The following is a 26,557-nucleotide window of genomic DNA, read 5'->3' as shown; positions in this document are numbered from 1 at the left end:
GAGCACGCCAAGAATGGGCACTGTTGTCACAGACAAGATAGTCTGCCAGCTTATTCCTAGTATACTAATGGTCCCCTCTCATCCAAGAAATGTGAGAGAAATGATATTATTGGGGGATAGCCTTGAATTCACTAGTTTTTCTGTTATGTTTTATATTCATTTACTATAGGATATAGGAATGCTCATGATTTTACCAAGTGAATCTAATAGACTAATCTTGCTGAAGCAGTTTTAACTGTTTCTTAATTGTCCCAGATTGTTCTATGTAAGCAGCTGTATTATATGCAAATATGAGGATTTGTCTCTTTATAATTCTTACATTTCCTTTGTGTGTCCCATCTTATCCCTTTGTTTAGGAACTCTCGATCTCTATTGAAAGAGTAAGAGTAGTCATATGTATTTTGTACTTGCTTAAACCTCAAACTAAGGTTTTCATTACTAAATAAAAGATACACTGTAGGTTTTCTATAGCTATGTTACCACATTAAGTTCTCTTTTATTCCTAGTTAATGAAGAGTCTTTATCATGACCAGATACTGGAATTTTCTTTTTAACATCTGAGAAAACTAGTGGATCAGAAAAAAAAAATATTTAATGACATCTATCTTTACATTCTTGGGCTAAACTCTACTTGATTGCATGTTTAACACATCACTAAATTTAATTTGCAAAATATTTTATCTTGGAATTCTATATCCATATAAATGTAAGTAGTATTAGTTCAAGATCATGCTAGCCTTATAAAATGAGGTAAATAGCTTCCCTCTTTAGTTTTCTCTGCAGTAATTTGTAATGTTTGGTCTTACCTGTCCTAGACGGTTTTAACAGTATCTTGAAAATATTTTCTGTAGTAATACAAACATGACACACAATTACCATTTTAACCACTTTTAAGTGTATCAGTTAAGAACATTCACGATGCTATGTGAACATTACCACTACTCATTTCCAGAACTGTCTCATAATCCCAAATACAATCTCCACAGTCATTAAATAATCACTCAGCAGTGTAATTCCCACCTCCTCCTAGTCCCTGGCAACCTGTATAAGCTCTGTCTCTATGGACTGGTCTGTTCTAGGTAATTCATGTAAGTGGAATCATATAATATTCGCCCTTTTGTGGCTGGCTAATTTCACTTAACATGTTTTTAGTGTTTATTCACTTTGTAGCATATATCAGAGTATCTTTCCTTTTTATGGTTGAATGATACACCATTATGCGTATAGACCACATTTTGTTCCGCCCATGGACGTCTGAGTTGCTTCCACATTCTGGCTATTGTAAACAGTGCTGTTATGAACACACGTATGCAAATATTTGTTCAATTCTTTGAGGTATGTAACTGCAAGTAAAATCGCTGGGTCACAAGGTAGTTTAATTTTTTGAGGAACAACTGTACTGTCTCCTACCCTGGCTTCTCTAATATCCTCAACAGTGCTTGTTTTTCTGTCTTTATGGTGCCATCCTTATGGGTCTCAAGTGGTACCTGATGGTGATTTTAATCTGCATTTTCCTAATGATTTGATGATGAACATATTTTCACATGCTTATTGGCCATTTCTATATCTCCTCTGGAGAAATGTCTAGTCAAGTCTCGGGCCCGTTTTTTAATCAGGTCTTTTGTTGTTCTTGTTGAGCTGTATGAATTCTTTCTATTTTTTAGAGATCGACCCTTATTTTAGCAAACATTCTCTCTCATTCCATCATAGGCCGGCTTTTCACTCGGTTGATTATGTCCCATGATGCATGGAAGGTTGTCTTTTTGTTGTTCTTGTTTTGATTTGTTACCTATTTTTGTGTTTGTTGCCTACTTTGCAGCTTTTAAAAGCAGTTTCTACCTTTTTTCCTGCACGTATTATTTGAGATGAGTGAGCAAGTCAGTTTCTTTGGTATTTCCCAAGCAGGTTAGAACAAATAAGGGCTGCATTCCAGGAGAGGAAACCGAGATGGTGGAGCACAAGTAGGAGTCACACAGCTTCCCGACTGCCCTGAACATGGCTTGGCTTGATTGGCCTTTGTCCTGATGGCTAAACCTTTGGTTGCTGGCACCGCTCCCACAGAATTGGTTTAGACGGTCAGCTCTGTCTGGGGGCTTTCTGGTGTTTCTGTGGGGAAGACGGAAGCCTGAATCTTTTCAGTCTACCACTTTGCGGACGTCACTCCGGGCAGGTGTCTTCTTTTGACAGAGGGTGAGAGGCGTACGTTTATCATCCAGTTTTTTAAATGGTTGAAATTGTCCAGATTTTCTGTCTTGAGTTTATTCTGGTAATATTTTTTCTAGAAATTATCCATCTTATTTTCAAAATGGCTGGTATGAATTTATTCAGCATGCTCTCTTGATTTCTAAATATCCTTACTGTCCCTGTAGTAGCAGCCCCAGTTCTGTTCATTGAATGTTCACGGGAACCTTTTCTCTTCCTCTTGATACTGCTATAGGATTTTTGACTACTGATGTTGTTTTCCCCCCCAAAGAACTCTTTTTCATCTCTCAAAAACCTTTTTTTGCCTTTTGTTAATATTTGATACATTTTTATTATTCATTTCCTCTGACATTCTTCTGTATTTATTGCTATGTATTCATTCATCCTCAAGTACCAAAATTTAAGAAAACGTGAATAAAAAAATAAGATCTTCATCCATGTATTTTTTCTCCTCCTGCCAACTGGGAGCTGCTTCTTGTCACTTCACGCAGAGGCCGGATCCTTCAGCTTCAGTGTCCGCATGCACCACCTGAGCGCCTCTGTTAGTGGCTGCGCAGAGATACCACTTACTGGGAGTGGCATTAAAATCTTATTTTTTACAAAGGAAGAGTCTGAACGGAGAAGCGGGTGCCTAGGAACGCTGGATCTTTAATTCACTGAGCGGCTCTGGCAGAGAAATTCAGATCCCTTCATTTGATAAAGGCACAGGTCTCTACTGTGACCTCAGAACTCGTTTCCCACAGTGTTCCTTCGCTGCGGTGGGTGTTCATAAAGCAGCCCACCCTGGGAGGCTTGAACAATAGGAATTATGATCTCACAGCCCCGGGAGGCCAGGAGCCCAAGAACAAGGTGCCAGCAGATCTGGTTTGTCCTGAGGCCAATCTCCATGGCTTGCAGATGCTGTCTTCTCTGTCCTCACGTGGCCTTCCCTCTGTGCACACATTGATGGTGTCTCTTGTGTTCTCACGAGGATACCAGTCCAAGATCAGGGATCCCCCACGATGATGCTGTTTAATCACCTCTTGAGGGGCCATGACCTCCAAACACAGTCACATGCCAAGGTCCTAGGATCAGCACGTCAGCATTCAGATCTGGGGGGCACAATTCAGTCCATAACAAAAGGCCCATGGCTTTCGGTTCTGTGGTGCTCAGTACTAACTGCTAACGTGCAACACTGAAAAACTCCCCGTACTTCACAGACACACGAAAACCTCTTGTAAAGCGTGTTACTACACTAGGTCTGGAAGCAAAGAGCCTAAGCTGCTGGCCATGTCCCACGCAGGGGCTGAGCTCTGGGATTTCTTTATGGCCATTAGCCCCCAGCCCCCAAGGCAGGGCTGGAGTTCCTACTCGAGCACGCACCTCTGCACAGGGGAGCACCCACAAACCTGTGCCCAAGACAGTCCTGTGAGCCTGTCAAAACTGAATGCCCAGCGTGGCCGCCACGGGGCCAATGGGACTCCCCAAACCCAGGACAGCATTTCTGGTGGTGGATATAAAATGTCGCCGTGGTCACACTATTTCCCATTCTGAGTTGAATACGCAGCTGACTGTCATCTTCTACTTTGTTTTTTAAGTGAGGCTTGAAAACTGCCCTGGCTTGTAAGGTGTAGGGGAGGGTCTTTTATTTTCCACTTTGCTTGTCAAGATGCTTCTTAACCTCTGTATTGCCGACGAGGCTCACATCTGGTGACTGGAGGTCAGTTGGCATAAATATAACAGAGAAGCTGAGTGAGACAGGTTAGGAAAGTTCAAAGGTCACCATCTAGGACCACTAGTTGACCAGTGAATACGATTAAGGGGAAATCTACTTTCTGAGCACACGCTTCCCCTTCTCTCTCCAAGTTAATGCTTCCTATTTCAACAGCTGGCAGTTAATTTTTTAAAAAAAGGTGTGTGTATGTATGTATATATATATGTGTGTGTGTGTGTATTTTTTTTAAGTCATATTTATATTTTTAAAACTTAAACACATGAGATGCCAAAATTACAGAATTCCACCTGTTTTATTCCCATTCATTTCTATCCTGGTAGGTGTCATCATTTGAGAGCAACTCAAAATGTAAATAATTCATTGTGTCATCTGTGATTGCGTCTAAAGAATCTGCCGTCACTTTCTGACTAGTTGCTGAGCCCCTGGGGGAGGATGGTGTCAGGCAGTATCCTGAGGAGGGGATAGGCTGCGGGCAGACCTGTCCCAGGTTCTTCCCTTTCTCCTCCTCAGCACATGGACTCACTGCCTGTGACTTGCTCCTTCTATGCAGTAAACATGTGCACGGAAAGGATCTCAGGGAACCCTGACATCATCTGTTTAATCATCCCAAGGGCAGAGGCCCCCTGAGCGGCCTTGCTTTCACAAAACGCCATACTGGAGAGCTTTCTTCTAGGCCCAGTTGTGTGGTCAGCCGTCCAGGGAAACAATGATCTAGGCTAGCCTGCAAATGCCTAGCCACATGCTATCAGAGATCTTTTTCCTGAAAACATTGACATGGGGAGACAGTCAAATCAAATGCTTTTTATAAGTTATAAGGAAATCATGCAGAGGCTAATTTTTTTCCCCCTTTGGCAACGCTGTGGAGCACATTACATTATGTTCCCACAATAGCATAAAATGTATGTCTTATCACTTGAACATAGCCCAGACAATAAAAGGGCGCCCGAGACTGGAAATATGTCTTCTGTGAAAGGCCAAACCAGCCGTCAGTGATAACACCAATATGGGGGATGGAGAGAGTGAAAAGACAGGGCTACAGCACAAAAATTTGCAGACTGGTGACAAATGCTCTGGGGTCTTGGGGCTCTCGACTTCTCTCCAAGCCCTCCCTGAAGACTCCAGTCGAGTCACTGGGGACTCTCTCCTCTCACTGTCTTGGTGTGCTAGATGGGAATTCTGTTCGAGGGTGTGCTGGGGAAAGTGAGATTACTGGAACTTGCTTCCATTCCAATGTCAGGTAAAGGTGACATTTTGTTTCCTGGTGCCGGGAATTTGGTTTTTGTTTTCCTGTTTATTTTTCATACATATTCAAGTGCCCACAAGTATTTTCTCTCTCAAAAATCCCCATTTCTCCTTCTGGTGCAATGATTCATCGAGAAATCTTGGCCTAAGTATACTGCTGTTTCAGGGAAAATGGACTCTGGGGAATGAATTGGGAACATAATCATGACCGTTCCAATGGCCTCGTTATAAGGCAACCCAGCATGAAGGAGACTCTCCACAGAGCAGATGAGTAAGACATGGCTTAAATTTCACATGGTAAGCCCTGTTTGAGATTTCATAAATTCACACCATTCTAGGCCAGCAATACCAGGCAGCAGCCAGGAGGGTCAGCTGGCCGCATGCTCCTTATCACCCCTGACCAGTGCCCCCCAAAGAAAGAGCTGGAGGTTAGCAGAAAGTCGTATGCTGGAAGAATCATTTAAGAGTTTTGTGGGTTTTTTCTTTTAATATAAATGTTGGGTCAGATGGTGAAGGGATAAAAAAGCTTATCTGAAGGAATAAAGTGTGAGGATGTTGGAGGTCTCAGGGAAAGAGAATTTTTTTTTTTTTTTTAAGTGGTGATCATCTTTCTTTCTGCCAAAAAACAAAAAACAAAACAAAAAGAACTTCTCAGAGGTTTCTAATGGCTAAAAAAAAAATCTGCTTGTCCATCCCCTGTGACTTCATTGTATCTGCATAAACAAAGATCCCATAAAACATAGGAATAAATATAAAGGTACTAAAAAAAAAAAACCTTGGAATCTTTTATTTTGGAAAGCAAATGACAAATCTGAAACTGGATACAACAAGCTACTTTTTAAGACTTTTAAATACTTGATGCAAACTACTCTTAAGTCTCAGGGTGACTTAACTCTTACACGCTGATCTTCTAGTTGGAACAAATTTAGAGTATCGCTTTTCATAATTTGTCACAAAATAACTAAATAACTTTCTTTTAAATCGATGCCTTAACATGGTTTTAATTTTAACTTACAAGGGATTTGATTCCAAATTTCTTTTTAAAAGATTTTATTTATTTGTCAGAGAGAGAGGGAGAGAGAGCGAGCACAGGCAGACAGAATGGCAGGCAGAGGGAGAAGCAGGCTCCCTGCCAAGCAAGGAGCCCGATGTGGGACTCGATCCCAGGACGCTGGGATCATGACCTGAGCCGAAGGCAGCTGCTCAACCAACTGAGCCACCCAGGCGTCCCTTGATTCCAAATTTTAATTGCACAACATTTTGGGAATAAAATATTGTCTAGACATGCTCCCTGTGGAAGCTCAAGGGAAGGAGAAGTCTTCAGAAGAGAAAATGTTGCTGTGTCAGTGGATACGGTCACCCAGGATCGTGGACCGTGCCCACTGTGGCTGTGAGGTACCACCGCGGGAAGTCAGCAGGGTGGGGGTAATCACCCTGTGTAACAGAGGAGTACATCGGGTGCGGAGAGAAGAGGTAGTTTGCCTCTGCCCCCGCTCGGAGAGCAAGCCAGTGGCACAGCCCTGATGGGAAAGTACATGCAATGCTCAGGACCATGTGTTTTGTGGGTCTATGCATAGATGCAGAGACATATAAATGAAATCTCCATTACTGGCACAAAGTTGGAGCTGTTGTATTGTCACTCGATTCAGAAAGAGAAGAGTATAAACTCATAAACATGTGAAAAATGCATGTTGTAATACCCAAGTCACCAGAGGCACCCTGGTGCGGACAGGGCCCGCGGCCAGAGAGTCAGGGGACTCACCTAAGGGGTGAGGATTTCACCACGCCGAGAGCCAAGGATTCCAGAACACACAATACCCGGAAGTTGCCAAGGGCACACGCAGATGGTGTAATCAATGACAAATCAGAAACAGGACATGAATTATGGGAGAGGAAAGAAACCCGGGCCTGCAGCCCCAGCTCTGAAACCCAGAGAATTCCACAGGGCGTTGTGAAAGTTAAGCCCTGGGGTCAAGCAGGTAGAGATTTGCCTCCTAAAAACCGCCTCGCAGGACAGCGGAGTGGCAAAACAACGGGAGGAACTGGGCCGGCGGCTGCACTGTGCATGATCTACGCACAAAAGCCTCGGGCAGCAGGAAGGGGCGACAGAGTTCCCCAACCTGGAAATAATAATCGTGCGGGCCCAGACGCTGGCCCCGGGCACGGTACAGTTTGCAGATGCTGTGAAGATTAGTTGTTGATATGCACTGTTGATATCAATCGTGTGCACAGTTCCGTTAGCCGAATGAGACATTTTTTATAAAGCACAATTCTGGTTTCCAGTTGGTGTCATTTTGATACATGTGCTTTTCTAAAAAAAAAAAAAAAAAAAAAAAAAGAACCTGTTTCAGAACATAGGATGTTTTGAAGGTTATATTCTTGGCATTTAGAAAAGAGTAAACAGCCTCTTGGCTTTTGGACTGTAGCTAAAATCATAGATTTTTTTTTTTTTTTAATTTGTTTCCAGGCAGAAGATAAATTACTTTGCACCAGAGAGTAAAAAATTACTGTTGATGGCCATACTTTTAAAATATATCAAAGGGTGACCATCAGTCATTTAAAAGATCTTCATCAAATGTCTGTCTGGTACCTGCAAGCAGCTTGGACACAGTGTCTATTAATCTGTTACGGTGTTGTCAAGAAGGGGTAAGAGAAGCCGGAAGTTTGGGACTCAGAGACAAGGGGAGGCAAACAGGAGGAAGACTCTGAACAGGGAAGCGGGAAGGAGAGAGTACGCTTCTCGAATCTCCGGGAGCCAAGTACAGATCTCGGCTACAGGTGCTGACACGGAAGAAGAAAAGGTTTCAGAAGAACCCAATTCGGATTCCAGCCTCCAGGCTGCAAGAGAGGAAGTCCTTGTTCAAGCCCCCGGTCTGCGGGACTTGGAAGGACAGCCCTGGCAAACTACCACCTTCATGAAACACAGGCCAAGGTTTATCCCGAAGCAGGTCCCCGAGTGCGTCTGCCACGTCCAGCACTATCACCGCACGTGTGCCGCCTGCCCCCATTCTCCGCCAGCTGTAACTCGCTGCCTGTGGATCCCACGTCGCAGTCTCGCTTAGCCTACTCCTCCTGGAGACCCCCACATCTCGCCCAGGCCTGGGGTCACAGTCAAGAGCACCTGTCACCACACGGTCATCCTCCTGGAAAGCAAAGCCCAGCTCGTGCCAGCGCCTGCCCTTGGGAACCGAGTGAAGCGTGTGGCATTCTCCGTGCCACCACCAATGCTAGTTTGTACATGACATTCATGTCCGATTTTTTTTTTTAAATATGTAGCTTCTCTCACACGGAAGAGTACCTTTCTGAGCACACGGACAAATGAGTGTCAGGAGCAGTGCACGCAAGAAAGGGGTGGGAGACCAGGGGGCGGGTCCTGGCAGCTGGGCACGGGCCCTCAGCCCTGGAAACAGAGCGAGCCAGGCACCCGGGAGAGAGAGCATCCGAGCGGAGGGTCGGCAGGCCCTAAGGTCTGGGGTAGCTGTGGCTAGGCTGGCTCTTCACACTAGCTAGGGAGGTGAAGTAGGTAGTGTCTAACAGGGTTTCCTCTGTCCTTGCAAACTGTACCTTGGCTGACAGTCAAAAGGAGGGGGGTCTGGGTTGGCTTGTGACTGAGAGTGATTACAGGATTCTGTTAAGGCAGATGTGTCGATGCAAAGTGTCCATCCCACAGCCCCAAGGCTATATCGCCAGGGGTGTGGGCATCACGGTTCCCCCAGAAAAATCTGCTTCTGTGGCCAGGACCCCAGAACGGTGGCTCTAAAGGGGACACCAGCAGCTACGACAAGCAGAGGGCACCTTCCCCATCCATCCCTGGGCGCAGGGTCCTACCTAGGATCCATGTTTCTGACAGATACGTGGCAGTTGCCTTCCTCTTTCCTTGGGAGGGCCCGATGAAGATGCTGGCCTGGCGTGGGATTCGCGTGATCTGACCCCCACACAGGAGGACCAGTTCCCGCAGCTTGGCTCTGGGGGGATCGCTGGCTGGGGTGATGAACATCACAGGCTGATCGGCAAACAGGGTTCCCTGGTACCGACCCGAAGAGAGAATGCGCTCCAGGCGGCACAGCTGTGGGGCAGAGACGGAGGATCAGCAAGGCACGGCATCATTGCATTATGTAGGATAGGTCACTGGGAAGTTCACTTCCTTTATGGGAAGAAGACTAGACCGAGGTAAGGCTGCACATTCTCAGATGAAGTCAATTCTGAGGATTCTGAGATCATAACATTTAATGATAATGACAGACCACAAGCAGATAAAATTGACCTTTGGCAAAACTACAAATTTGTAGTCTCCCCTCCCCCAAAAAGGTTAGGCTTTTGAATTATTACAAATTCTAAACCAAAACAGTGAAAAGGAATCAACCGTTCAGTTGAGTGAGGCGAACAGCTTCGGCATCCTTAAATCCTAGTCAAGCTGCGTGGATGAGTGTGGAAGAGAACATGGGAGTGTTGGGAAGGCAGTCGGCCCGCCCGGACCAGTGAGGTGCTTCAGGGCTCCCAGCAGTACCGACGGTCCCAAGAGAGTCCCAGCCCCCCGGTGGAGATGGCCAAAGGGAGAATGCAGTGACATCAAGCAGAGCTCCTAGAGCTCTTTCCGCCCCCTGAGGTGGTGGGGGGTGGGGTGGGAAGTGTGCAGAGGTTGCTTTCAGTGAGTCATCGTGGAAACGGTGATGAGGAGTATCAGAGATGGTGGGAAACATTTCCGAAACGGGGATGTTAAATTGTTCTCCTTTTTGTTCTGATAAAGTTGTGGTTGGCGGGCTGACCCAAGGGGCGGTGGGAAGGCCTGCTTATGCTAAACAAACATTGCACTAACTACAGATTAGCAAGGACTTCTTTTCAAGTGTGAACACCCTCTGGGAGATGTTGAGGGTGAACTGTCATCCACAGTTTGAGTATTTTAATCAGCTTATTTCCCTGAGGATGGAACTGAACGTTTGAGAGAAGTGGGCTCAGAGAAACTAAGGATTTTGACGGGAGATACATGGGAAGAGAGATCAAGGGGTGCCCCCTCAGGAGAGGGTTGTCCTCCCCCGTCCGCAGAGGGGGAGGCAGACAGGGGAGGACGACCAGCCCCAGAGCATGAAGAGGGGCTCACTCAGGAGGTGAGAGGGCAGCAGATAATACCTCCCTCCATCTACCTCTCTGATAAAGTTGAATGAATTCTTCTTCCACTAGGTTCTCATACTCCGAAAACAAGCTCATGATGAAAAAATGTGTGCCAACATTAACAGAGCCAACAATACACTTAAAGATGGCCATGAAATTCTCTTCACTCATCACCAGTTTTGAATTATGCAACGTAAGACATCACATTTAAGCACCTTCATCTGGTAGGGTAAGTGAAATGAAATTGTGAAACTGACAATGAAAGCAACAGTCCTACTCATGGGTTAACTTTGTTTAATGCTTCCAGTAATTTCTAATATTCCTCTGAGGTAGGGGGTAAAAAGGGTCTCATTTAATTTCGCAGATGAAGATGCGGAGGTGGAAGCCTGCCAAGATATCTGCTTTGGCTAAAATGGTGAGTTGGGCTGCAAGAAAAAAACCACGATCCCTCAACTTGGCGAGTCACTGTAACTAGAGATCAAGAAAGAATCTTCCTAACGTTGATATTATCCTGCATTTAAAAAACTAGTTAGAAAAGTAGTTAATTATTGAAACGATACAGAAGGGTATAAAGTAAAATGTATTTTCCTACGTTACATACTTCTGTCTGTTATTCAGATCCATTCTTCTCTTTTCCTTCTCAGTGGCGGGGCACAGTCTCTTTTGGGGGGGAGGTACTAACCTCTGCAGATCCATGTGTTCAAGATAGGGGGCCCTTCCCAGCCCAAAGTAAGACTCAGGATTGGTCCAAGCAAATCATGGCGATCTCATTTCCCTTGCAAAGGACTGGGTTAAGCATGGGCTAGACTTGATCATGGCCAGTGGGATCTGGGAATAAGTCCACTGAGGGCAGTCTTTCCTCACTAACATAAACTAATGCATAAGCAACATTACCTCTTATTAGCTGGACTCCATCATGTTGACAATAGGACAGCTGGAGTTACTGAAGCCACATGAGGCCATAAACCATGCTGAAAATGGCCAAGTGGGAAGGCCTAGATCACCTTTCTAAGTCACTGGATTCACCAAGCCAGGAATTTTCTTCCTCTTCCTCCTCCTTTATTTTTTTGGGGGGGGGGGGGGTTCTTTCTATGTCTAGTGGGAGTGCGGGGATTTCTTTCATTTCTTTAAGCTACTTATTTGTTGAGATTTGTGCTTCCAGAAGCCTGAAGCAGCCAGATGCTGCCGTCCTCAGACCCTGCTCCCTACCAGAGGTAACCCCCGGTAAGTGATGGCTGTGTTTTTCTAAACTCCGTACAATGTTCACACACAAAAACATTCAGGATACAGTTTTTCTTAAAAACAAACACAAAAATGGGATCAAGGCTGTATCTTGGTATGTGCATAAGCAATAAATCAAACCCATATGTAATCCAAGAGGAAAGGACATACGTAAGCCTTTCAAACGGTTAGAATGTGACCTGAGTAGCCGACCGCTTTGAGTCTCCATTCCCCTCCCACGTTTACTGAGTGCTTACTGTCTACCGGGCACGTGCAAGATGCTGGGGAAGCAGAGAGGATTAAGACACGGTCCCTGACCTCGGTGTAAAGCACGTAATATGAAAGTCAACAAATGAAAATACTTCCTTTTATTTATTTATTCAGCTTGAAATTAAAGGAGACAAAGAATTACAAAGGTCTTATTCTTTACTCAAAATAATTGAGACTACGTGCATGCTGACTTTCTAATCCTAAGTAAAACAATTTCTGGGAAAGCTTAATCAAGATTTAGGTTACCTAAAATTAAAAATTAATTTAGGAATTTGTCCTAAGAATACACTCTTCAATGTATATAAGGACATGCACGGACTGGAGTTCATTGCCATAGAAACGATAATTGGCAAGTTCTAATCATATTACGACTATGGTAGGACCCACGATTCTCATTACTGAGCCTCAGCTATGTGCATTCTCTAAGGGAAGGTTTCCAGAATGAGATCCTTCCCCAGTACTGCCCGAGGACAGACGGCCCCTGTTACTCAGCCTCGGGCCCCCGGCACTTTCACATCATCGGTCCCCAGGGCTCTGTCAACACGAGTTCCAGCACAGCCTCACCCTAGAGACCACATTCTGTCTCTGAAGGCACAGGTCATACACAGGCTTTGCTGCTGGCAGTGCCTCTGCCTTCAGAACCCTGACCGTGGCTGGTCAGCTTCACTCTCTAGCCCAGAGCACTGCCGTGCCCCGACTGGTGCATGTGGTAGATGCCAGATGACACCCTCTGACCACGCCACCGTGCCCCGAAAGCCTTACAGCTTATCATCATGGCCTTCTGATTCCATTTCAAACTTGTCAACACACGTTCACTTCAATGCCATCAGCTGCGGGAATGGGTCTTGGTGGCAGTGGGCACTAACAGAAGCAGGGAGGGCACAGACTCCCTGCACGGTGATCCTGGGGAGCTGCCCCTGTCCTTACAGACAGCCTCAGAGATAACTGGGTTTATCAATATTGACCTAGAAATCTCTTGCTAAATGTGGTTAAAAGATTTTTTTTTTTTTAATCATAACTCCTCTAGTTCATCTTATTTAAGTCAGATGCTTGTTTCCAAGGGGAACTATCACGTGGATAGATCGGGAACATGGAGAGGAACCTACAAATGAGCTGAACAGCTGCCTTGCCCCGGGCATGGGCCCCCCCCCCTCACCAGACGGGATTCAGCTCATGCCCACAGCCAGGACTCGCTGGCACTGCCGATGGATCACTACAGTTCGCAGGCTCAGAGCAGGCTAATCTAGAAGCACGCAGTCCGGAAAGGTGACCACAGTCTAAACAGTACAGTTGTCCAAGGAAGCACTAAATGTTACCTACAGAGCCCAGGGTGTCAGCTGAAAAATGATGGATGAAAAGGGGATTAAATGAAGATAACAGACTCCTCTAGACTAACTTATCGTCCACCACGAGCAGGGCATGTCAGGAGTCTGGGTGAATTTGGGGTAGAGTTCAGAAGAGTTCCCACTTTTCTCTATGGTGATATAAAATGAGTGCATAAATATACGTGTGGGGGGTACTGTAAGACAAGGAGAGGGCTGACGGATGGCAGAAATCTCTGTCTGCCGGGAGATCTGCATTTGAACCCTTGGCTATAGAGGATAAGGACGACTACAGCAGGGTCTCAGCAAAATGAAGATTTTAGTTGGGCTTCATAAAATGTTGCATCTGTCTTCCTCAAACAAGCAATACTGATTTAATAGCTCAGAACCTTCCGATCTATTCACAGGGCAGTCAGTCAAGGCAGACCGTACCGCTGACACAGCTAAGCAGAGCAGAATCGCCACCCCCCACCGGACCTGCGTGGAGCTTCGATGACTCCCAGATATTTAGCCTTGACCAAGATGTCGACCCCATGGCAGGGAGGGTACAGGCGGCTCATTTACTCCAGACGTGGGGGTCCGAGTTCATTTAGTGAATTTGCCTTTCCCTCCAGGTACAGCTCACCTGGAAGACGATTCTGAACCACTGCGCGTTTCCATAGGTACCAATAAGCCGCCTACGGAAGAGGAGATATAAGCCCACCCTCAGGAGTTTCTCACAGCAAACTGCTCGACATTAGAAGCACCAGAAGTCAGGGGGTGGGCCGCTGCCGGTTTGCCTGGTGACGCACCAGTGCCTTATAGTGTTGGCTTTGAATAGAGGGTTTCAGAGTCCTAGTGCTTTCCCTAACTCCACGTCATCTCTGTTCCTCACGGGATGGATGAAACACCTATCCCCACACTGTGCCCAACAAATGAAACAAGGCCAGGCCTCTTGAGATGTGATGTCTTCATTTCTTTCCATTCCCCGTGTTTAGAGTGGTTATACAAATCTATATGTGTTAACACTCACAGAACTGGACATTAAATAAGTCAAAATACAAAAAAACTTTTTTAGCCTTACATTTATCTATACTCCCATTTTTCTTTGAAGCAAAAGTTAAGTGTTTCTTCTTCTGTGAAGCCATTTCTGAAGAACAGGCCTCTAAAATCTTACCAAACCACAAGCCAGGTCTGCTCACATGGGACTCAGCACGGACCACTGGCTAACAGCTCACACAGGAGCTAACCGAGCGGAGCAGAGAGGGGGCTACCAATCACAGCAGTAAAAGTGTGCCTTCATAGCTGTTGCCAGAAGGCCTGGGAGATCACAGTGACCATGGCTCACATTGGACAGACATGGACACGGAGGCCTGGAAGACAACATCCTTATCTGACATCCAAGATCCTGGCAAAGCTTTCCTGCACTTCCTAAGATGCAAAATCCTCTTACCACTGGCCATCACCGCTCAGCCTGGGATGGACCAGAAGAACCCACACCACCTTCTGTCCCCTCACTAACACGTTGATTCATTCCTCTGAGTCTCAGGCTAAGTTCTAAAGCCTTGAAAATCTAAGGACATAATGTTTGCTTCCTCAGAACTTTCTAGAAAGTCCAGTTTAATAACTAACACGTATGTTAAGTCATGGGGTGAGAACCTGGGAAGAATTCAGAGGTAGCTTTTGGCTTGGAAAGTGAGTAGAAAGATGTTTGCTCTGAGGAAAGCACACGGAGGGGCACTTCAGGTCATTGGGGTCCGAAAGATCATAGTCCAGGGGGACTGCAGGGAACAGGTAAGGGACGAGGGGCCAGGCAGGTGATCACAATAACAAAAACTGACCATTCAAAGCATTTATGTGCCACGGCGATGAGGCTGAATAAGCGGGGCCAGCCGAACCCGGACTACACAGTCTCTGCCGAGTTAATGGGGAGCCATGGAGCCCACAATATGGAGGGACAGAGGCAGCAACAGGCAGGCCCAAAGGAAAGACGTGCAGTGATTTCAATAAGAACTGAGGCAGGACGGGGCATGGGGAGTGGGAAGGGAAGTGACCTGACCAGGCTGAATGGGTTGACTGTATCCGAGGTAAAATGAACTGGTCGTCATTGGTACTGGAGAGAATAAACAAGGTCTGTGGTCCTGGAAAATTCAATAAAAACCCATAAAACTATTGTGTTTAATTTTTATGGGATTTAGGCAAATGTAAAAATTGTTACAACAACAAGGTCTTCAAATGAGGACACAGGGACTCCTGAAATTGCATGAACCCCGTCAATTTTCAATGAAAGCCTGTCCTCGCTGCTCTCCGCAGCCTCCAGTCCCTGCTCTCCCTCTGTAACTGGCCACAGCTTCGAGTCCTACCTGGTCAGGTAGCCTGGCCCCTCACCCCCCGTGTCTGCCCTTTTCGTGTCCTGATCGTTACACCTCAGCTCACTCTCCCTCTCGTCTTAACTTCTGGAAAGTTAGTAAGACACATAAGTGATCCTTTGAACACCCTGTATGGTCCCAAGTGCCTGCACCCCCCTTTCCTGATGGGCTTGTCCTGTACTCACCTGAGGCTCTAACGCCTGGTACCAGAGTCACAGCGAGCAATGCCCGCTCTCCTCCAAAGCTTACAGCCCAGGGCTGATCGTTTCTATGTCTGTGATTCTTCCATCCTTCTCTCTGTTAAGACAGCCTGGTCCCAGTCAACCACCAGTCACTCCCCCCACCGCACCCTACTGCCCACCCAAGAGCAGGAGGGGACACTTTGCTAGTTCCCCGAGGCACGGCTGCACCTGTTACTGTAGACAAACTGTCCTTTTATGGGCAAAGCCATGTGTCCGCTAGAAACCAGCCCCATTGATTCTCCCTTCCTCCCCACATTTTGTCTCTAGCTCAGACCTTCTTCCAGAATCCCAGGCCAAGGTGTGCTCTCAGCCTCTCACCTGGATCTCTAACAGACCTCACAGACCCAAACCAGCCTCTCTTCCTCCCTCAACCTCCTCCTGCAGCCCTCTCTATTTCTGGCTGTTCCATCCTTCCAGGCACCTAGGCCCAAGAAACAGAGGTCAGCTTCTCCTTCAAAACACATGCAGATGAGGACCATTCCCCACGGTTCTGAGCTCCAGCCCAACTGAGGCCAACGCCGCTCATCTGGGTTAACGCCTCTGAGCTGGTGTCGCCCCTTCGAGCTCTTCTCAACAGAGTGAGAATTTTAAAAACCTAGGTTAGGTCATGTCTCTTCTCTGCTCAAAACACTGGTGCCTCATTTCATTCATTCAACAGAAGAGCTGAAACCCTTGAATTAGGCACCATGACAATTGCTTCCCACTTACCTCTTAGCACCTTCCTCCTAGTTCACTCCCCCTTTCCTTCTCTGCTGTTCCTGAACACACCAGAGTACTGGTGCCTCAGGGCCTTTGCACCAACTTTCCCCTCTGCCTGGGATGTTCTTCCTTCAAATGTCCACTGGGCTACTTCCCTCACTTCTCTCGAGTCTTTACTTAGCTGTCAGCATTTCCATGTGGCGCCCTCCACCAACCCCACCCAAAATCCCAATGCCTTTATTTTTTTTCTCTTGCCACATTTTATTGGCTTCTAAGATAACATACGATTTATTCTACATTTGTCATGCTAGAACCCAAGGGCGACATATCCCTGACACCTAGAACAGTGCCTGGCACAGAGCAGGTGCTCAGTTGTACTTGCTGATCAGGGAATTGGTTGAGCGACTATGGGGACGTGTGTCTGGGAGCCTGATTTCAGGACGGCTTCTACTCTAGCTACCACCCTCCCCAGGGGGATATCAGAGCAGCAATGACAACACTGCTGTTGGATTTCCAGAAAAGGGCAGAGAGCAGGGTGGGCAGGCCCCCTGGGCTGAAAGTTCCATGGGGTAGCAGGGCCATCAGCTAAGGAATGCACAGACAGATGACCACGCACATCAAATCTGGGGGGGACAAAAGCGTAGAGGAGGTGGAGACGGGAGGTGGTCAGCCGCGGCAGGAGCGAGCGCCTGTGTCCGCAGCAGACTAGGGAGGAAAGGGCAGATGGCAGGTCTCCTGGGGGACTGGCAGAGGGGGCCGGGGCGCAGGTGAGCATCTCGGGATATGACGCTGGGACGCCAGGCACTGCAGAGCACGCACCAGAGAAGACAGGTGTGGCACTGGAAGAGCAGGGCATGGGTAGGGTGTCAATCAAAGGGTTCACAGAGGGGGTCGAGAAGGGGTGGTGCTCTCTATGGGAGACTCTGAAGGCAAGAAGGTTAAGAGCTGCTGAGGGCAGCAGGCGGAGGACGAGAAAGCAGGGGTGCCAGAGAAACTCCCGCCAGGATGGCAGCACTGCTGATGCCACGGAGCACTGGGCCAGCTGCTGGGAGGGCAGGGCTGCAAGCCCGGCAGTAGCCAGACCCACACTCGTCTGTCGGTCGCTGGCACTCAGAGCTGCCACAGCAGTTGTCCCACGCTCTTGACTGGTGTCCTCCTGGGACTCACGGCAGAGCCCAGTCCCTGCATCAAGACTAACCTCCCTCTGTGGTCTCACATGGTTCCCCCACTCTGTAATGCATCTGCTTGTTGTACTACTGACACCTTCCAAACCCTTACCAGTAAGTAGGCACCTCCCAGAGAAGATCAGGGCACGCACGGCTCAGGGAGAAGCACAGCTGTAGTGACCTCCGAACGCCGCTCTCCTTTAGAGCGAACCCCAGCATCAGAAGGGACTGTGTACACCCAAATTCTGATTTTGTAAATAAGCAGACCCATGTTGAGAGTGAGGAGGTGCCGCGTCCACACAGTGAGTAAAACACGTGGACCGCCACAGTGGGGTCCCGGAGCTCACATTCCCACATACCGTCCAGGGGCGGTCCGTGGGGCTGGGTGGCAGGGAGGACAGCAACCACGAGGAAGCACGCACGATCCCGCCAGGCAAGCCCCCTCCCTGCCATGGCAGGAGCCACTCTGAGCTTCGGTCTGGGCTCATGCCAACACTGCCCAGGGCTGTGTGGACGGAGCCAGGCAATTAAGGCAGGTCACCCTGCGCTCTCCGTGCCCGCATTCTCAGCAGTTCCGGGCACTGCCGACGACATCCTGCCCCCTGAAACATCAGGCCCTCCAGGCCTGGGATGTGTCACCCCTGGCTTTCTCTCTCTTTTCCCCCTGCTCATCTTCTCTCCAGCCCCCAGATGCTGACAACGCCTCCCAGCCCCGTCCTCTCCCTCTCCAGAGAGCTCTGCAGATAGAGCAACACGCCCACTTCGTACAGAGCCTTTCTCTGGCCTCCGGGACCGACAACAAACCGCCTGCCAGCCTTTCCTTCTGGAAGACTCACAGGCCCTGCACACTTGGCACATCTAGACCTTAACTCATGCTCTTCGTTCCCAAACCAGGTCCCACTAAATCACCGCTAACAGTTACAAAGGGCCCACTGCGTGCTGGCACTTACGAGCACCTCCCATGAGTGACCTCACTCAACCCTTGAAATAAGCGTCTGTGAGCCACTCACCGTGTGCAGCTGTGAGCACAGAACGTCACAGAGTCGACCTCCACGAGGTCCAGCCTCGAGAACCTGCAGCTCGCAGACCGGGTCGGGACCCACCCGGGGTCCTCTCCTGGGCTCTCCCACAGGAAAGTGCATGAAGTATGCTAACCTCAAGTTTACCGCTCACACGTACGCCATGTAACCATGGCCGCCGTCAGGGCACTGAACATGCCCAGCTCTCCAGGAGGTGTCCCCTGCCAGGGAGGACGGCCACTCTGAGCGCGGTCATCCTTGGTGACCCAGCTCTGCTCTATGACCGAACTACAGACACAGGGTACAGTGGTACATTCCATTTTATATCTGGCGTCTTTTGCTCAGCACAACATCTGAACACAATTTCCTCTGAAAACCCTCCAATAGATTCCTAGTACTCAGAGGGAAAAAAAAAACAAAACAAAAACACTTAAACGGCCTACAAGACCTCCATTCCCAGCCCCCACATTTACCTAAGGCTGAATCTGGCATCATCCTCTCCTTCCTGTCTGTTCTAACTCCACAGTCTCCTCTGAGGTCATGTGCCCTTGCTGCTCCATTCTGGCCCCAGGGCCTTAAAACATGCTGTTGTTTCTGCGAGGATGGGGAGCCGGTCTCTTGTGAGGCGGGTTAACTCCCCCCGACCATGTGCGTTTGAGCTCCTTGTCATCGCTTCAGGGAAGCCCATGCTGTTCCCCAGCAAAGTCAATCCTGCGCCACCCTGTTTTATTTAAGAAACACTTAGTCCTTCTCAGGTGCCAGCCACTGTTCTACGTGCTCTATGCATATTAACTTGTTTAATCCTCATAAAACTCCGCAGCACTGTCCCTCTTTTCACCCCCTTTTCCACAGGAGAAACTAAAGACCTAGAGGAGGATCCTGCCTGAGGTCACAAAGCTAATGGAAAAGGAGCCAGAGCTGGGAGCTGGGGACCTGTCCTTCCCTGAGGTCACACCGCTTCTGTGTCCTCCCAACACTGTACCATTTCCAGCGGGGACAGTCTCTGTCCCGGCGAGGGCGGCTCTCAACGAAGGAGTGAGCGAACAGGTGCTGGCGACTGTGCTCTGATGACACGTCTCAGGGCGACGAGCGGGGCTGCACGCATGTGCTCGCATGTGGGAGCAGTGGTCCACCCCCTTATCTACAGCGTTGCTTCCACAGTCCAGGCTACCGGGTCCCTGTGGGCAGCCCCCAAGCAGACCCTCCTCCCTGTGTGTTATCGGCAGGTCAGCGGGAACCTGGGGCTACACCACGCGATGCCCATGTCACCCACCTCGCTCCCTCGCATCTCGCAGGCTTTTTACCATCCCGCGTCAGCACAGGGTGAGGGGATATGATGTCTTGAGAGACAAGAAAGACCACATTTAGAACTTCCATGATGGCCTATGGCTAGAGTTGGGTTTTTTGGTGGTTAATCTCCCACTGCGCCTGGCACGGGAATTCAATGTAATCCCAGGTGTACACGCATAGGAAAAAACACACCCTATCCAGGCTTCCGTGGTCCCTGTGGTCTGGGGCGTCCACTGGGCGTTTGGATGTGCTCCCTCAGATAAAGACGGGACTACTGTGTCCGTGCTTCAGTGTCTGTTTATGCTGCAGGGACAGTTTTGTTTTTGTGGGTGAGATGGTCACGTGGAAGCTGAATCTGCAGGACCAGCCATGAGGCGACAGCTCTGTTACTAACTTGGGTCCATGCCACGTGTCCGCAGCCTCTGCTGGACAAGCCCACGGTGTCTAACTTAGAACACTTAGGGCAGTATACGTCATCTTCCCCCTAACCTGGCACCTGGTTCCTGGTTCCCCTACTGTCCCAGTCACCCAGTCTTGAGACCCCAGGAACACCTTTGATTCTCTCTCTGCCTGGCCCTACTAAAGCCCCGTTAGCCAAGTGGTCAGCTCTGCACAGTTCCCGAGCTAGAGCCCAAATGATACAGCGAAGCCTGGGCCAGCCTGGGCTCCGGGAGGAACCTGGGTTTAAATCCCAGCTCTACTGCTTTGTCTCTGAGTGGCCTTGGAGTAAGTCCTCAAGGACCCTAAGTCTCAGCTTCTGCAAGTATAATAACCACGATATCTACCTAGCAGATCTACCTAGCAGGAAGGGGAGCCTGGGCAGCTCCATTGTTCAAGTGATTTCGGCTCAGGTCATGGTATCAGAGTCATAAGATAGAGTCCCAATGTGGAGCCTGCTTGAAGATTCTCTGCCTCCTTCTCCCTCTGTCCCTCCTTCCTCACACATTCTCTCTCTCTTAAAAAAAAAAAAAAGGAAGTAGATATATGCGAAGTACAATACATGGCCCCTAGGGGTAAATAAACACCTGCTTTTGTGTTACTATTAGACAACTACCCCCTTCCCCAGGGCCAGTCTCTCTGTTTAACCTCCCAGAGAGAAGGACTCCAGGGTTTGGCTTGCACGACTTAATAGCTACTGATTATGATTACTGATTATGATGGCGGTTACAAAGGCAGCGACCATTAGAACCGACAGTTAAGATATTAAATAGTAACTGCTAACGTTTACTGAACATTGCATATGAGCACGTACGTTCCATGAAATATCCGTTTTTTTTTTTTTTTAAATATTTTATTTATTTATTTGACAGAGAGAGATCACAAGTAGGCAGAGAGGCAGACAGAGAGAGAGGAGAAAGCAGGCTCCCCGCCAAGCAGAGAGCCCGATGTGGGACTCGATCCCAGGACCCTGAGATCATGACCTGAACCGAAGGCAGAGGCCTATTAACCCACTGAGCCACCCAGGAGCCCCGAAATATCCGGTTTTAACCATTACAAAATCCTGTGAGGCGGAGACCGTTATCCGTGTTTTACGGGTAATAAACTGGGGTGCTGAGTACTTCGGCCAATGGAGGTCCAAGCACCCAGACCACATCTGTCCGACACAGGGCCGTGTCCTTCACCGTGAAACACACGGCCTTAAGGTTCACAGCCTGCAGAACTCAGGAATGACTAACAACCTCTAGATTTCTAAGTACAAAGAGTTGTACATCCATCAGTCCCAGTGACGGTAACTATCTGGTTATGGTAACCATCTAGAAGATGGCCTTCTAGAACCATCTTCATCTTTCAGATAGGTCTAACTTGATTAAGTTTCTCTAGTTCAAATTTAAGCTGGATTTCTCAGCTAATGTGAGATCTGGATTTATAAAGACTGCATGTGGAGTCCTGGCCCCTCCATCCTATAGCTCCATGATTCTGCATTACATAAATCTGTTAGATGTGGTTCCTTGGGTGCAAAATACAGATGATCCCCCCGGCCCCGAGAGTTACTGTGGATCAGACACATCCTCCAGCTCGCTACCTTGCCATCCAATGTGCGCCCGCCACTGCTGAGTAAGGGGCTGTGATTGACGAGCCTGTGTCCTTAGAGAACCTTATGCAACGCCCAGTGGGATAAGCCAGTTAAGGAGAAGCTTCTAGATGGTAGACAGCTGCCCGGGCTGCAACTTCCCAGGTTTGAGTTCGGGGGACAGGACAGAGTGGCCTCTGTCCCCACCGTGCTCCTACAGATGGGATGAGACCCAGTGGCAACACAGCCCCATGCAGCCGCACTGACTTAGGAGAAGAGGCGCATGCGACTTTTAATAGCCTAACGGTGGGGAGACCTGTGCCTGTCAAAGCAAAAATACTCGAAAGGCCAGTAAACACGGTACAAAAGATTCCAAGAATCCTCATGGTTCTCAGCAGAAAAAGCCTCATGCAAAAACGAGTGTTGTCAGACTTGGGGATGAGGTTTCTATATTCAGCACTGGTTTTAATTTTTTTTAATTATTTTAAATTTTTTCCTAGCTTTGTTGACATTTTGCTAGCTTTACTGACATATACACAGCATTGGCTCTCATACTACAGTTTGAAACTCTTTTGGAAGTAAGAGTGAAGAGAAATTCCAAAGACATTATCCAAAAAAAAAAAAAAAAAGAGAGAGAGAGAGAAAAGAAAAAAATTAGGTAAGGATGGAGGAGGGGTGGGAGAGACAAGCCTCTGACTGGCTTCCTGGCCAAGCCCGGGTGACATTCTTCAATAATGAAACTCCCCGGAAAAAATCAAATCCATGCAGTTGTGGAAGACGGGGAATGGAAAGGCCTGTCCAGTGCGAAGGGGCTCACTCCTAAGACGTTTTTGTCAACGCCTCATTTTAGGCAAGAAGTGGCAGAAAGCACATAAGGAGACTCCCTGTGGCTTCCCTTTCCCAACAGTGCCGCCGGAATGAGCCCTGCCGTCTGTGCACGACAGTGTAAGCCGAGGCAAAAGGCTCTTTTCTCTGACTTGCACTGAGCTCTCTCAAGACGTCGGCCCTGGAACTCTCTGCGTGCGCCAAACTTGGATTTTTTTTTAAAGACGTCACTTGAGTTTTAAAGGCTACGTAAGTGATGGGAACATAATCGTCTCGGGAATCCACAAATAACTTCTTAAAAAGCCATAAATCTGCATCTCATGCCTCATAGTTTTCAACAGCTGCAAGAAATAGGTCAGAGCTCGAGCCTGGTAGGTTCCCCCTCTCGAGTGGCGGGAATGCGGGCGGCTCTGGGCCTCGTCCACATGCTTCTGCGGGAAATAGCTAGGCCCTCCAGCCACACTTGGACCTAAACTGCTTTTAATTCTTGTTTTTCAAAAATCATGATCAAACACCCATGCAAATAGCTTCTTGGTTTTATAGAACAACTTCTTTGACCCTTTAAGAACTGTCTGGTACGTGGCAAAAAAAAAAAAATTGTAAACTTATAAAAATACTAGAGCAATTCCACAGTGTAATACAGAGTTGGGGAGTTCTAATCAAATATTGGAAAGGGTCACCGACCAGCCACAGGGCGGCTGGCAGGTGCTTGTTCTAGCTGCCCTGAGAATGGCCTGGGAGGCTTCGAAAATAGTGTCGCAACCGCCATCCCACCAGGCCAGTTAAGTCCCAGCGCCTGAGTGGGGGGAGGTGAGCTGAGCAGCAGGTGCTTTTAAAGCTCCCGAGGTGACTATAGGGGTTCTCAACCTGGATGGGACCTGCAGCCACCCAGGAAGGAGGAAAAGGACTGCTGGGGACCCCCAAGACCGGACATTCTGACACAGTAAAGGGAGTGTGGCCCGGGGAGGAGGAGTTTAAATCACCCCAGGTGACCCAATAGAGCTGGAAGCACCGCATTATACTCCCAGAGCTCTGAACAGAAAGCAGTTTCCCCGAGAATCGACAGGACAAGGGGGTACCCTCTGCCTTGCACTGATCTGTCTACCAAAGAGAACGACATACGTTCGCGGTCTCCAAAGTCTTAAGAGCGGAAATAAATCATGAAAGCAACTCGGTTTTGGGGATTGCAATTTCAATTCCAAAACAAATCTGCCACCCACTAAAAGATGAGCCCTCTGTTCCCTAGCAGGACTTCTCCAATTCTCTCTGGATTCTCCTAAGGCAGCCACCTGCCTTTCCTCCCCCTTCTCCGAAGGCCCCTCCCTCCCCTGCCCTGCACTTAGCCCCACCACACCTCCCAGAGCCCCCGTGCATGGCCGGGGCTGGGGGGGTCAGGGGTCAGGGTGGGCTCCGAGCCGCACTCCACCTCAGCAGGTAGGCCTATCCGTCCTTCCTGGCTCCTTCTCTGGTCCGACTGGAGACGTCGGCTGGGGCTATAGCGTGGCCTGACCAGTATGCCACCTGAGTGGCCTTCCTCCCCCAGAGTCCTGCATGTGGCCTGCCAGTCTCCCGCTCTGCCGCCAAGCGCCTCCTGGTGAGGACCCAGCTTTACTATATGGAATCACAGTTTCCCAGGGCTGCAATCTCTTTGTTTGTTTTCTTTTGGTCTCCACATTTTCTCATGGGCATCTTCCTCCCTCCGAGGTATCTGCCTTGCACACGACTGTTCAGTGTGGAGGGGGGAGAGAAAGGCATTTCCTCTGTGCCCTCCCGTGAGCCCACGATCCCCAGTGGTAGGACTCGGGGAAGGCCCTCCAAATAGGGCACGCATCTTGTTTTAGAGCAAATGACCATGACACCGCGCATGAATCAGGCTTTTTAAAGAAGGCTTCATTCAAAGCCATACTGTGGATGGAGAGTTATAAAACGACCTATTGTCCGTTTTACTTTGAGGCCCCTTTATAATCCACTGTTGTGAATTTCCAAGTTAGAGTGCCTTTTATTTGATTCTTCAAAACCTTTCTTTCCTTCTCTTAATCTCTATACAAGTAAATGAAATAGCTTTATCATTTGAAGTTTTCAAGGATTTGTTTTTCCTTATAATCAGACATATTCTTCAAAGTACAAGGGGAAAAAGCACTCTCCAGAGTCCTGTAACACTTCTGAACTTAGCTGCCTATAGAAGCCACTGAACTAAACAAAAGTTTAAAATTTCATCTAGAAGTTTTTTCTAGTAAAGTGAAATTTACCAGTCTGCATTTATTGTTTTTCTAAAAAACAAATTAACATTTTCTTATTTTACAAAAACAGTTTAGTTTCCAGTACTTGAACATGAAATTTTATATTCTCTATATCCTTCTCATGAAAGTGCAGGCCAGAGCAGCCCCCTCCCCCTGGGATTTCCAAGAGACTCATCCTAGAAGCGCATATCTCCCCCCAGGATCTAGCACACATGGTCTGGCCACTTAGGCATAAGGATTATTTTAGAAGAAACAGTGGTTTGTGGCGTTGCGTCTCAGTTTAAGGACATGTCCTTGTTCATATCTATGATTTATTTGCTGCTGAGTCTTTGGTCATTTCCTGATTTTCCTGATGATCCGCCTTATACTGTGGTTTCTGGGAACGCATCACAGGGAAAGGCCAGGGACTCCCTGCTCTTAAGTTTCAAAACACTTCTCCCTGGGTGAATCTAGTTCTTTTTCAATGAATATGAAGTCCCAAGGGAATAGGGGTACAGTGACAACTGACAAACTCTTGGGAAGGAAAGATTCTATCTGGATGTCAACATTTGGAAGAAGGGATAAAAAATGCCTCCCCCCCACCGCACATGAGTGGGTGACCCTTGTAGACTTTAGGAGCCTGGCAATAACAGGGGGTGGTGGGGTACCAGGAGGCCTGGGCTCCTTCTAGTTCCACACTCACAGCTGACTATGAGGTCATGATCCCGAGGACCTCACTCCACCTCTACCCCACCTTAAAGGGGAGATATAAGGAGGAAATAGGAGGATGCCTGGGTGGCTCAGTCGGTTACGCATCTGCCTTCAGCTCAGGTCATGATCCCAGGGACCTGAGATTGAGTCCCACATTGGGCTCCCTGCTCTGCAAGGAGCCTGCTTCTCTGCCTCTGCCTCTCTGTCTCTCATGAATGAATGAATGAATGAATGAATGATAAAAAGAGTAACAGAAGAAGCAGAAAGGCTGCGTTGGTTTACCACTTCTCTATGCCCAAGTTCTTAGCCTATAAAACAAAGGGCCAGTACTAGATAATTTCCTAATCTTCTTTTTGTGTGGATACTTTTGAGTTGATGGCTCCTTCTGATCAACTTCTTGGCTCTTTTTTAAAAAAATTAATTTATTTGAGAGAGAGACACAGAGAATGAGAAGGAACAAGTGGGGGGGGTGCAGAGGGACAAGCAGGCTCCCTGCTGAGCAGGGAGCCCGAGTCAGGACTCCATCCCAGGACCCTGGGATCATGACCTGAGTTGAAGGCAGACACTTAACCCACTGAGCCACCCAGGTGCCCCAATTTCTTGGCTTTTACTTCTTTGAACTTAGCTACTCAATTTCCCACCCCACCAGCTAATTTCAAAAGCTTTACTGTACTTGGCTTTATAATTCTAAGAAACTGGGTCCATATTATAAAAATAAGCTGGAAATTCAGACATTCAATGGAACATCCCATTGTATTCTAACCTACTCCATCAGTTAGTCCTGGAGGTTTATTAGGGGACTGCAGGAGGGGGAGGTTTATTCTTCTTTTTGATGCTGTTTTTTTAGTGAGGGTACTGGAATCCAACCCAGAAACCATTTGAATGGTTCGGTTTCTACTTTTCTACTGGCTGAGGGTGCGTTCACCATCCCTGTGGAAGCGCTGTCC

The 26,557-nt window shown here is 48.0% G+C and overlaps 1 protein-coding gene across 6 annotated transcripts in view; it reads right to left on the bottom strand.

Annotated features, from left to right (window-relative positions):
• The window catches only part of MCPH1 (microcephalin 1), a 245,709-nt gene that overhangs the window by 5,202 nt on the left and 213,950 nt on the right, over nucleotides 1-26,557 (bottom strand). For 5 of the 6 annotated variants that reach the window (XM_047713746.1, XM_047713674.1, XM_047713729.1 and 2 more), the window contains one exon: nucleotides 8,987-9,224. The exons of the other annotated variant lie outside the window; for it this stretch is intronic. In XM_047713746.1, the coding sequence (XP_047569702.1) occupies nucleotides 8,987-9,224 (238 nt within the window). The remainder of the gene's footprint in view (nucleotides 1-8,986; nucleotides 9,225-26,557) is intronic. 6 annotated transcript variants of the gene reach the window in all.

The sequence above is a fragment of the Lutra lutra genome, chromosome 2 (assembly GCF_902655055.1).
Source record: "Lutra lutra chromosome 2, mLutLut1.2, whole genome shotgun sequence".
Lineage (NCBI taxonomy): Eukaryota > Metazoa > Chordata > Mammalia > Carnivora > Mustelidae > Lutra > Lutra lutra.
The sequence above is the reverse complement of the archived record's forward strand: the minus strand, read 5'-3'. Positions and strand labels throughout refer to the sequence as shown.